Source organism: Bombus huntii, chromosome 2, assembly GCF_024542735.1.
Source record: "Bombus huntii isolate Logan2020A chromosome 2, iyBomHunt1.1, whole genome shotgun sequence".
Taxonomy (NCBI): domain Eukaryota; kingdom Metazoa; phylum Arthropoda; class Insecta; order Hymenoptera; family Apidae; genus Bombus; species Bombus huntii.
Window position 1 is genome coordinate 668,782 of NC_066239.1, and position 14,263 is coordinate 683,044.

At 36.2% G+C, this 14,263-nt stretch overlaps 1 protein-coding gene across 3 annotated transcripts in view; it reads left to right on the forward strand.

Moving 5' to 3' along the window:
- Positions 1-14,263, forward strand: part of LOC126873535 (uncharacterized) — a 44,090-nt gene that overhangs the window by 15,760 nt on the left and 14,067 nt on the right. For all 3 annotated transcript variants that reach the window (XR_007692448.1, XM_050634523.1, XM_050634509.1), the window contains exons 3-5: positions 610-742; positions 8,824-8,957; positions 13,088-13,289. Coding sequence is in view for 2 of the 3 variants with exons in the window: in XM_050634523.1 (XP_050490480.1) it covers positions 610-742; positions 8,824-8,957; positions 13,088-13,289 (469 nt within the window). In the remaining variant the exon portion in view is untranslated. The remainder of the gene's footprint in view (positions 1-609; positions 743-8,823; positions 8,958-13,087; positions 13,290-14,263) is intronic.

Consider the following 14,263-nt stretch of genomic DNA (forward strand, 5'->3'; position numbering starts at 1 on the left):
TATTTGTAATTCTCTTAATTAGTGATTATGTATACGAGTTGCAGTTACTATTCGATCCTACTTTAGCGATTCAAAATGCAAAATGCAAAATGCAAAATAGAGAAAGATACTACTTATAAAATGGCTTGATACGAGTATATACGAGTGCAGGCGCTCACGAGAATATAATATTTGAACATTTATAAATATTTATAAGTATCTGAACCTCTTATAAATTTAGATATTTATATGACACTTGTAATTTTTTCATATGGGTAAGATCTATATGAAATGCAGTGCAGTCCTTTTAGCTTTCTACTTGATTCATCTGTAATTTTACAACACCATATAGATAACAATTTTTCTCTTTTCTACATTTCATTCCTTTTCTTTCAACGCCTACACGATCAAAGAACAGACGTTTGATCAATTTCTGAGGAATCGATACACAAACGTTCCTTTCATTTTCAACCATGCTTTCGCACGCAAGAGGCACTGATAAAGGCAGTGGTATAATGGCGAAGGATTTGAGTTTGAACGAGTACACGGAAACAGTGATCGCGTTTTATTTATTTTATTTAATAGAAATTTTTTACCACCTACTAGCACTAAAACACCGTTTGTTTACAGCGCTTTGAAAATGGCACGACAATCAAATTAGAGAATGTCCGTTACGAGGCATCCGGCTCGTATAGCTGTGAAGTTTCGATGTCGATTCCTATTTATAGCCAGATTTCGGAAAGCGTTCCAATGGAAGTTATAGGTAAGAGAAGATAAATATCTACATTTATATATCTTTATATATATCATAATATTTGAAACTCGCCATGACGCTGCTGTAGCGTTATCAGTTATAATCTACAATTTATGTTACGACTATGATGATACAGTATAATTTTTTATAAATGTAGGATTCAGCCAAAGAGCGATATAACTGTGTCTTAAAAAAAAAAAATGAGATAAATCCAAGGAACAATGTATAATCTTGGTAAACACCAATTACTAAATAGTAATTTGTAGAGAATGTTGTATAGTTATTTACAATATCCATCTCACCCATCTCGATGATTTCTGAGTATGTGTAGAAATCACCGTTTTGAACCACTTTTTCCTATACATATAATTTGCAAAATAAAGAAACTTATTCGTTAGATACCATTATTTATCATACCATATTAATCTCATTATGATACTATTTCAAGCCGAATCAAACGTTGGAAAAGATGCAAACGAAACAAAAAATTATATGGTACTCTTTATTCGCATTTCTATTCGTCTCATCCTCCAACGCTAGTGCAACAGATCGAAGCTCATTCTCTGCCCATTGTCTTCTGTTCGATCTTTTCACGTAGGTTCGCATTGTTTGCTATAAATACACATTGTTTACTGAAATAAGTAAGTTGCAACCACTATACTGACGCGGCATTTTACTCCAACATGTTGAGAAAGATGCTAAACTCGTTAAATAGGTAAAATTTTATGCTTATCGTTTGTGCAAAAGTAAAAGAAATTTCGAAAAATTCGTCTTTTCCGGTTTGCAACCTGCTACTATTAATAACACTCCTTTCTTTTATTACAATACGAAATATTATACTAAGCTGCAGCAAAAATTTTTGCGGACGTCGTAGCATAAATTTCTTCGACATACTCATGTTGTATATTACAACAAATGCTAAGTGATTTTCTTTATCAATTGACGTAACGGAAGAATTCGTAACTACACATAATAGATAACATAGACTGAATAGACTTCAGAATTCTAATTACTTAGCATCTTTTATTTGCCATCTTTCCCCTAATTACCTTATGTACTTATATCTACATTTATTTCAGTTTGATGGCCTAAAATTGGCTTTACATAGTTCATAAACATAAAAAAAACTAAAACTAAACTTACAGATAATTACGATAGCATAAAAATATGTCAGTTCTTTGATAATCCTTCTTTTTTATCTTTAAATACTTTATCTTTATATAATCTCCCCATTATATATATTCTCTATCTTTATATATTCTCCCCATTACGTTTCATTCATCATCCGCCATCCATTTCATCTATTTTTTATAACACTTGTATTTGTACCTTATTTCTCAATAATTACATTTTTCTTCTATTCTTTTCCTTCTTCCTTTCTATTCTCCGCCACCACCTTTTTCATGTTTTTATTTCTATCCAGAATTTCCTTGACATACAAATTCATTCTATCTATCGTTTCACATTCCTCCTTCCAGTGCTCCAACCAGTCCTCCTATTTTTCATACAACGTACGTGTCTTTTTCTCCTGTTTCGACCAGGACTTATTTGCCTCTTTCAAACTATCACATCTGATCCTGACTAAAATTCTTTCATCTCCAATTTTAAATATAAGAAACATCGTTATAAAAGATTGAATCTCATATCTATAATATTAATAATTTGCAATTAGATTATATCTATAGCTTTTAAAAAGTTAGTGTTTAAATTTCACTCATATTACAAATATTTCAGGGGGCATCATAATATTTCACCTGTAAAGTATATCTATCTTATTCTACTTTCGTATGAAACGTAAAATTATAATAAGAAATATGTCCTTTGACGGACAACAACAAACGAGACAAAATGTCTTCTATTCCAAATAGATTAGTCACGCAAAGATTAATAGCGCTAAATTACTGTAGAAACTTAGGAACTATAGTAAAATGTGGAGGTTGGACTTTGAAAAGTGTATAACATATTAAAAAAGTTCCTTTGCAATACAATTATCTATTAATAAGCGAAAACCAAAGTTTGAAAAAATGGGAAATGTTATAAAATTTGAAAAAGTACTTGTAAATCAATTACAAGAATTCTTTGATGTAACATTGCTGTGAAGACACTGAGAAATGAAAACATTGACTTTTATATTTTATACCCTAACTATTAATGTCATTTTTAAGTATTTGCAAAAAGTACTCATATAATCTATATAACCTATATGTAAATTCATAATATAGGATTTATTTATTCAGAAATATTAGAAATAAGGGTTTTCAATGATTTTTATCCTAAATGATAAGTTTATTGATAGATGGATCCATTTACAATGGATTAGACAGGAAACGATGGTCATTTAACATGAACTAAATACAGTAATGTGCTATAACTAAGACAACTTTATAGATAATTCACAACTCACAACTAATAATTTACAACTGATAGCAACTTGGCAATTCAACTCTCAACTCCTCATAACTGGACTTTTAGTTAACGATTTTTTTCTTTTAACATGGGCAAATCCTCATGGACGGGGTACTGTCGGACTCAAATCGACTAAAAACCCACGGTGGACGCCCTAACGATTGGTAGGAGTGCCCCGGGATCCCTTGCGAATTATTGCCGGGGCACACCTTCTCCCTGATGGTGTTATCGGAAGTCATCCTCCGTTGATTGACCGTTAGGGACCACTCCTCCTAACGCCACGCTGCCTGGGCCGTCGTGCAAATCCGAGGGGGGGGGGGCAGACCCTCCTCGGCTTGACAGCACTTTCGATGGATGTTGTCCTCTCTCCCTTTCTCTCTCGGCACGCTTCTTTGCGAGCATGACCTGCTCGCAGTAGGAGCGGACGACGATGTACTCCTGTTGCCCCCTCAGCATGACTTTTACGATCGCCTCGGGGGCCAAACTCTCGCCGATGGCGAGTCGCAGGACACGACGCGGTTCCTCCCACGCAGGACAGAACTCCAGCGTGTGCTGTGCTGCGTCTTCTTCTTCCTCGCATAGGTGGCACGTGCTAGTCACCTCCCGCCGAATCCTTAGCAGGTACTCCCCGAACACTCCGTGCCCGGTGAGCATCTGCATCATCTTGTACGTCAGCGGGAGCCCGCCGCAATCTCTCCAGGTCTCCCAGTTCGGTAGGACCGCTCCAACGGCTCGATGAGGCCGTACCGTATCCTCGGCAGCGAGCTGAATGCGCCATCGTTCCCAGGTCTCGAGCCTTGCCTCCTTCCGGACGTCGTGGACCGACTGGCTGGCGGAGGGCGTATCCCCGCCCGAGCACAGGCCCTGCAGGTGATGTACACCCGTCGGAGGACTAGGGCCTGTAGCTCGAACGGAGGAGACGTCGCCAGCACAGACGCCGATGCGTAGAATATGGTCCGATATCCCCTGATTATTCGGATGGTGGTAGTCCTCTGCAACCTCCTCAGCAGCAGTAAGCTGCGACGACTCCTCGGCAGATCTTCCGCCCACACTGGGGCCCCATACAGTCGACGAACTCCGACTCCGGCCCCGCCGATGTTTGGTAATAGGCCGCATAAGGCGTTGGCTGCGGCCGTCACTTTAGGAACCAGGAACTCGAAGTGCGGCCTGAACGTTCATTGGCTGTCGATCGCGAGGCCCAGGTATTTTATCTGGAGTCCTCCCTGTACTGCCTTTCCGCAGATGTTCACACAGAGTCCAGAAGGAGGGGTTCCTGTACGGTGTTGGTCGAAGAACTACATGACCTCAGACTTGGCAGGTGACACGCTCAAGCCTAGCTTCTGGATGGCGCGAACCGCGCACGCCACGACGACCTCGCCGAGTTGCAGGGTCTCGTTAAACCATCGTCCCCCGGCCAGGACCAGAGTGTCATCGACGTAGCATACGATGCCCGTGCCCGGAGGCTGGAGGCAGCGAAGGACCGAGTCGTCGACCGACCTGGTGCCACGTCACGAGAGGTCATCCTCTTCTTCGCTTCCAGCAGCTCGTCGTCGGCGACATCCACCGTCCAGATGGAGAAGATCACCCCTGGGACGCGCTCACCGCCATTCTCGCGTGAACTTTCTGCAGGGTCTCGTTTTCCTCATCGAGCACCGACGGCCTCGCTTCCTACCGCCTCCTTAAGGATCCTGATGTAGGTTCTTTTAAGGTTGGACGATATAATCGCCACTCTAATTATCTCCTCGAACCTCCTGATCATCTCAACACCGATATTAGCCTTATACAGCCGTAGCAGTCCTTATAGTGCAAGTCACTTACCGTTTCTTGCCCCTGGACCACCCAGATACTACAGAGAGGTTCGACTTCGAGACTAACGATTCCTCGTCGTCGGACCTCGTGCAGGCTCTCCAATAGCCTTCTAGGGAAGATGCTCCGGCGTCTGACACCATGGAGGGAGCCACAAACGGGCCCTCCGGCCCGTCAGCCGATCTCAATAACCCCCTCACCAGACGCAGAAGCCGATCCGGGGGCCTGACGATCCATCTCCGAATGACCGTGGTCGTAAGATGACAACGCAGCGGAGCCCACTTGACTACCCACAACTACGCGAGTCTCCCCTACTGGAATCTCCCTCCTCTGCACCGTAAACTGTATATTTTTACGTCTGATATCGTTTCTGTGATTGTTTATTTAAATTTCGCCGAGGTCGTCACCATTAGTTCCAGTCCTAGTGCCACTCACTCTTCCGCACCCTACCCCGGTTAAAGCCGGTATAAAGTGACGGGGAGCCCCAACGAGAAGGTGAGGTGAGCGTTCTTGACAGGTATGGGACTACCAACTTCTCCGAAATTCTCCACACCGGATCGGCAAAACGGCGGATGCGTAAGGGCACCGACCAGCCGCCACCCGGCTATAGGACAATATCAGATTCATCAGGGTTTCTCACGGCGTGGTACTACGCCGCGAGAACCCATACCCGTCTCGTGCTCCCCTCTTAGTTAACGACTGCTCACAACTCGATTCTCAACTAACGACTGTCTGTTGATTCGTCTTTCTTCCTTAAGCATCCCTTTGTCTTTTCTCATAGCCCCACCACGTACGTGTTTCGCAACCGTCCACGGCCATGGTCACGTAGGTCTCTTTTCTGCGTAACTATTCGACTGAAGGGCCGACGACACATCGCTTGGCCCATTGAAGTTCCCAGACCCTTTGACGATCTGTTCATGATACTATACTCGGCCATTCTAACAAATACATCTGACCTCAGATGTGCTTATCGTCACTCGCACTACTAACTCCAACAATGTCCAACTTCATATGATCAGTCAGCGTAGAGGCCGTTTGCGGCCCTTTGTGCTCACCTTTTCGCTGGTCCATGTAACGGTCATTCCGTAAAACTTTTACCATTCGATACGGCCCAGGGAGCTTCGAGTGGAACTTTAGTCCAGGACCGGCCTGCGAGTTCTTGATCGCCACCAGATCCCCCGTCTTGTATGTTGTCACCTTCTTGCGTTTCTGGTTAAACGTTCTTCGCGGATAAAAGGTCGGATTGATAGCTCGTACCATCTGAAATTTTGTCATAGCTGCCTCATTCTCGTTTTTCATTCATTCCTTAGAACTCATGTTCTCGCCATGCTTCATCAGGGTACCAATTATCATACATTGTGAAGGGGTTCCCTGTTGCACGACATTTATGGAACAATAATATTTGCATTTATGTTTCTGAAACGAAGGAAATGAATAATAGAGTAATTATGTGCAAGTATGTATAATACACGTTTGTTACATGCATCATAAAACGATATTGATATATGATACATAAGTAGAGATGGAGCCGAGTACCATTAAATTCAATTACACCCAATTTTATATCAACACATAAATGCGTATTCGGATTTATATACATGTATGTATACATGTATATGGACGAATAAAGTGGTGTGTTGGTTATACATACTGGATACGTCATTCAGTATTCAGTATTGGATGATCAGTATTGCGTTACATGTTATACGAAATGGACATGAATTTAGCAAATTTTTATTATATGTTGTTTTGATAATCTTTTATTCAAGGTCTTACTAATAAATGGTAAATTAAAACGAGGAAATAAGATGTTTTCTTTAAGAGAGGAAAATGAAAAATATCGTATTTCGGTTCGAGATTTTAAATCAATTAGATAAATTCGAGAGTGCGATTATTTTAGAATAAATTCTGAAACACATTTTTATATTCTGCATAGATGAAACGAAAGAAACACTTGATAAACAATCATCATTCGTTTGAAAGATGAATTCTCAGTCACAACGAATCTGATGAAAAAATTACGTATATCGACAAGTATAGACGACATCGAACGATCAATATACGTGTAGTATGTATAACATAACAAAACCACTTGCATTTATTATATTTCAAGGCGTTCAATGCGTTTATTCGTGTATGTACACGGACGTATCCGAATATGCATCCAGTACAAACGTAGCCTAAGTTGGCTCATGCCTTTTACAACTACGCGATTGCAATTTATATTAAAATTTGTCTTCGTAAGATTCTAAACTTTCATCGAACGTTAATCTGGTACTAACACTTCACTTTATTCTTCATTGATCGACTGGTTAATTAAGCAATGTTTTCGTTTATATGGTAAAATAAAATCGTGATAAAACACAACATCCTTGCAGTAAAATTATGTGACTTTTATCGGCATAAGTCATAACAGATCCATACAGGTTAGAAGAAATTATTCGATTGAAAACAAATATAACATATATTATCATATATTTTATATAATATAATGTATTTGCAGGTGAAATTCATAGAAGGAATAATGTATAATTGCAAATACGGAATTTATTCTTTTTAATCTAAAATGTTTTTATTGTGGGAGTTCTGCTGAATAATAATTAACGGTATTTAACCAAATAATAATGTATATAATTGCAAATTGTCAAGTTATAAGCATAAATTATGAACTTTTCTTTTGTGACTTAGTAATTTTTCGTATCTATTCTTCTTACTTGTAATTATTTCCTTAAGAATATCTACTTGAATAATCTATAATCTATAAAATTCACTTGTAAAATTTCATTCATTCCATTACTAAACTCGTTAATGATCTTTAGTCGTATTTATTAATACTAATAATTCGTAATTTATGTCTTTTTAAATTGAATTAATATAATTATTGAAATTTTACAAATTATTAATGTTAATAAATATTCTATTATAACAGTAATACGTTTGGTAACTATGTAAATAAAGATTTATAAAATAATTTTAAAAAATTATACAAATCAGCTGATTGTAATGTTTAACATAAACTTGTAGGATTTAGAAAAAGATGATAATGTTCGTGCAACAGTAGTCTATAACCGGTACTTGTCATTTTTCAATTTGATAATATTACTACATAATTATTCGATTATTGTGGTAGAAGGCCCATGTGCCGTGGAAAGTCCTGTCGCCCTTTAGGTCACTTTTTTTCTAATACATACTACGTTTATTAAACGTATCATTCTATACATATAGTATATACATATACATATACATAGAATAATATATTCATTGGGATTAGGTTGGGATTAGGTTGTCATAGTTGTCATAGTTGTCATAGTTGTCATAGTTGTCATAGTTTGAATAATTATATTATGTTTCTAGTGCAACTTGGCTTCCAGTTACACATTTGGTATAACGAACGAAACATTGTCTTTGTAGGTAGACGTGTATATTTATCTTTGTTCAGCGAACAATAAATCTATAATATATTTTTTTCTATTAAACGTCAAATACAGCAAACTAAGAATATATTCCTTCCGAAATATTTAAACACTCAAAGGGTCAATCTATCAAACATACAAAACCATTTCATTAATTATTTAATAAATAATGCGATTGAATTTTCGAAAAAGAATATATATATATTATTGAGTATATGTATATATTGGTTAAGAGAAGATGTTTGTTTGAATGTAATAAATTTTGTTAGTACTACATACATATATAAAGGCGCATTACATACAGCTTAGTTATAGCTTATTAAAAAATGAAAGAATTTTCTGCGTGACCTAATAAAAATGAAGCGAAAGTAAACATCTAGCGAAGTTTTCTGTAGCACTGAATTGTTCTTGCACTGGTCTTCTCCAGAGTAATTCTATTCTAATTAATGTTATGAAATTGTACAGTTCCACAGACTGAAAACCCAAAAATCACGTTCAAGAAAAGCATGTACGTGGTCGGTGAAAGTTTAGAGGCAAACTGCACCTCCTCGGCTGCGCATCCAGTTCCTCACTTGACTTGGTACATAAACGGCAAGGAGGTGAGTAAATATCAAAGATAACAGCCAACAATTCAAAACGAATTAATTTTTACTCGGTAATGTCCTTAGCTTTAATCATTTAAAGTATACGTATAAGTATAAGTAAAAGTATACGTATAAGTATAAGTAAAAGTATTAAGTATAAGTATAAGTAAAAGTATTAAGTATAAGTATAAGTAAAGCTACATCTTCACAATGTTTCTTTTTCTTCACGTGTTATCACTCACTGACAGCAGTCGTGTTTCACGAAATTTTCCTTTCTTCGTCTATTAACGTCAACTTTATTCAACGGATTAATTTAATTAGTAGCGCTGTCGTGTATGTCTTTAAAATTTTATTTATTTTCATATTGCTCGTTAATCTCAAATTTCAATTTTAATTTCCAACATACTTATATTTCCTAATACGATAAATATATAATATTTGAGGACTACAAGGGAATTATTTCAAGAAGGCGATGAGTCAAATTTCAATAATACTGTAATATTCAATATTATTATAATTTCAATATTATTAGCATATACCTAGATGCATATATCTACATATGAAGATATGTAAAGCTAAAGTGCAATCAACATTATATTAAGCATATACATTTGTGAACAAATTATACTAGGCTTTAGACCTATATCTATGAAATTTTATAAACAATTAAAAATACATTTAATATTATAATAATCAAAATATTTAAAGTGTTCAGTAAAGTACAAAATATATATGTATATACATTTTAGACCGAACCAATTTAATAAACCAATTAATTGTGGTATTAAGTAAAAAGTATCGTAAGTAAAGTATCTTAGAAATTGAGCTATAAATGTAAATGAGTAATTATATTTGCACAATATTTAAATTAATATTTTATAATTTCTTTCCTAAACAAGAAAATACAAACAAATGAAATAGATTTTTTTTATTATTTTTCTATCAATTGGCAATTTTAATGCGTTTTATTAGGTATATTTGAAGAAAATGTGTACTCAAAGGTTGAAGTTTTCGATAAGCGGCAAGTTAAGTTGATGTTTAGTTTAGTTTAGAATAATCATCGAATTACGGTACGATAAGTTGTGTGAGTTAAATTGAGAGTTAAACTTTCATATTATCTTCTCGTATCCATGTGTAATACTGCTATAACTTTTTTTTTTATAAAAGCGCACGAGAAACTCTCCGAGTCATCCTGTAATAATTCAACGTTCGATCAATGTCATTCAGCTATTTTTGTCCTTTTTTTGTTTTGAAAAATTTTGCGCCTTAAATGTAATGGAAATTTTACAGTCTGGTCCGACTAAGCCATCAAATATACATAATATATAGTAGTAACTACATATAAACGTCATAATAAGTGACGCAATTGTTATGTAATATTTATTTTCTATGCAGATAATAATATAAAATAATATATCATAAAGAAATAATTATTTTTTAAATCGTTCATTCTACACTTACCATACTTTTGAAGGATTGTAATCATGTTTCCACGATATTAAAATTTATATTCAATTTTATTTCATTGAAACCAATACTAAACACAAAAGATTGTACATAAAAATATAACGATGATTCTTTTAACTGATCAGTGAATGATATTTTTATTTTTCTTTATATGCATTGTACGATGGACTAAAAATTATAGTGATATAAGTCATGATTCTGAGAATCTGGATATTTTAACTTTTAGTTTTCAACTATTATCCCTGTAGTTTCAAATTGATCGAGTTACAATTTTATTCATTGGCACGATATGTTTTTATGACTTGAAAAAATATATTGAACTCTTTATAACACCTAATAGAAGCAAAAGAGTATATTACGAAAACTAGCGATAGTCTGACTTACACCACTATGATTCTCAGACCTTCATATTTGTCTACAAAGATGATTATGCATCTTTTATTAATAATAATAATATTTTAGATTTTAAGTTTGCACGATGATTATTGGATGATATATTTATGGTTTTTCAAGTTTTTAATCGTGCGTTTGCGTTAATGTTTGTATCGACGCGACGCGTCGACGTCTTGTGAACATTGCAGTTTACTTGTTCAGAACAGAGTTGAAATTGGGAAGCCTCCCAATCATCGCTAGCATACAAATACGCTCCTCGTCAAAGAGATAGCCCATGTGAGCTGTCTTCAATTTCTTAATGACGCGTGTAAAGTTTTTCGTCTGTAATGTATAATATCAAAACATTATGAGCTGAGGATATGCGGCTTGCTGGAAATAAGTGACAATGTCGTAGATGTTTTTACCAACTAAGAAAAACTATTCCAAATTGAGGTCGAACACTCTGTCAATATGTTTGGAAATTGCTCAGTAGTTCGTGACCTATCGACGAGAAAAGATTGCAGTATATATATTATATAAATGTGTAAGTATGGGACGCGGAAAAATATTAAACGACTGTGAAAAAAAGCAAATTCTAGAACTAAAACAGCAACAGTTATCAGTAGCAAAAATATCGAAAGTAATAATAAGAAGTCGTAAAGTAATACACAATTTCTTAAAAAATGTTGAAGATTATGGCAAAAAGAAAAGTACCGGTTGGCCGTCATCGTTATCCAATCGTGATAAGCGAGCGATTTTGCGTGTAGCTTCCAACTCGCAGTTAATGCAAACAATTAACGAGGCAAATAATGGAAAAATCTAGTGTTAGTGTCAGTGTTTCAAGTGTTCGTCGAGTTCTACTATCCTGCAAAAATATCAAGAGGCTAAAATTGAAAAAGAAACCTTCGTTAACAACGAAGCACAAAGTAGGACGTTTACGCTTTGCAAAAGAAAGAGTGCATTGGAAAAAGAAATGGAGAAGGCAGACGAAAAATATTCAACTTGAATGGTCCTGATGGGTTCCAATATTATTTTCATGACATAAGAAAAGAGACAATGTCAGCAATTCGATGACAAATGGGGGAGGCAGCGTGATGGCCGGCATCGGTTATTTCGACAACACAAGTATCAAGTTCGTCGTTGGGAGAATGCATAAATACATAAATTTAATCAAAAAAACAAATAAATAATCACGCAGAACGCATTTCTGGGCCTGATTACATCTTTCAACAAGATAACGCACCTGTACACACATCAAGATTGGTCCAATCATATTTTAATGAAAAAAATATATCTATTTTGCCCCGGCCTGTACGCTCCCCGGACCTTAATATTATTGAAAATTTTTGGGCAGAACTTGTTCACGGCGTATACGCGAATGGAAAGCAGTATCAACACGCACAACAATTAAAAAATGCAATTGTGCGCGAATGGAATACGTTAAGTCAAAATTACATCTAGAAACTATATAAGTCGATACCAAATCGTACAATAGAAGTAATAGAAAATAAAGGGGGATGTATCCATTATTAAATAAGTATATAAGTGTAATATCGTGATATAATGTGTTTACAAAGAGTGGACAATAGAGATGTTAATCAGACAGAAAAGGACGATTGTTGTTCAACCTGAACTATTCACGCCAAACGTACAGAAAACAGCGCAATCCACTCTCTCTCGGCAACGCCACTCGCAAACTCCGTCTCCGCTCAACTCGCACTCGGCTCCTCGACTCGCACTCTGTTTTTCGACTCACACTCTGGCCGTTGCCGCATTCTGTTGTCTTTTTCCTAGGCCCACCGCACACGTGTTCTGCAGACGCTCGTGGCCAGGGTCACGTAGGTCTTTTCCACGAAACTATGCACTTGAAAAGACCGATGACACATTGATGGGCCCGATGGCGCCTCGGCTCTCGCGACATTGTTCATAGTTCGCCCGATATTTCTTAGGCCTTTCGTCCACGATACTACATAAGTTTGATAAGTAATTATCGTTAGTTACTATTTATGTTGATTATTATTTTCTTGTTATAAGAAATTAATTGAGAAATTAAATATCACATGGGCTATCTCTTTGACGAGGAGTTTAAATAGTGACAACACGACCCGAAGTCGTTACGTTAATTTCAGGTCTGCCATGAACGAGTAGATTGTAACAATATATTCGAAACATTTGCATAACTCCAACGCATCGTTAGAACACGATCGAAACCCGACAAGCCATAAATACGTCATCGAATAATAATATTTTTACCAAAATTTATTCTGACCAAATGTCATGAGCTTTTTGTGTGTTATACTATGTAGGTGGATATTAGTCTGGTAAACCACTATCCTCACACGTATCACGAACACCAACTAATGTCAGCTACTGCAAAACTAACGATAGAAGTATCCGCGTTGCATACAGGGGAAAATGGATATTTGGAAATCAGTTGCTATTCAACTATTCCTGATTACCCATTACGCCACGTGCAGTACGCTGATGTTAGGATGGAATCGGTTTCAGGTAATTATTCCACTTAATATAATTTTTAACAATTATATTTTCGTTCCAATCTTTCATTTTAGAATTTATTAACGTATTTATTTTATTATTTTGTTAAAATCACGAATATGGAGTGGTGCATATAATTGGAAATCCAGTTTAGGTAGTATAAATCCAGTTTGCAGATATTTATTTCCAGAAATTTATTTCTTACAGAATTTTTTAACACTGCTCGTTGATCCAATTTTAGGAAAGTAACTTTAGAACATTTTCCCCAGGTGCATAAAAGAGGCAGATTAATTACCAATGTATAATTTCTAAACACTGCCTTTATTCAATGTTTCTATACAGATTTTCTAAACTTTCATTCAACGATTATTGAGGATTATGTTTTTACAATCTTCTCATAGGTCATATCCTTTTTATGTATCAGTTATCGAGCACTCACTTTTAGAGAGGTCCTCAATCGGATTTTCGAATGCTATTCATCGCGTGCAGAGTGCGCACGTGACCTATTTATTTTTGCTATCTTTTTTCTTTTTTTTTTTTTTTAATCCGGAAATCATATATGAACGTCCCGTATTTTATGGAACTTGCCTAGTTTAAATAGAAATTTGCTTTTCAAATGGAAATTCGTTATTTCAGATAGACATCGATACGCAAGTACGTATTAGCAGATTTGGTTTCACAAAGAGAAAAAAGAATCACGTACATGATGTCATTTCTTCGTTCTTTTTTTCTGCTAAAAAACATTCTTTTACTCTAATCTAGTAGTCACGAGGTTTTCATCTCAAATTCCTTTTCCATGCTTCAGATAAGGTGAACTAATGAATGAGATGCGTAGTTACCCTAAAAAGTAGTTCTAATTAACCCGTTTGAAGTGCTATTGCATCGCGAGAGGAAACATCCAATTAGAAATAGCAATCGCGAAATTCGTACTTTCTTCAGTTCCATGTACATCTAATCTCATACTCGTAGCAACTGTTCCATATTTG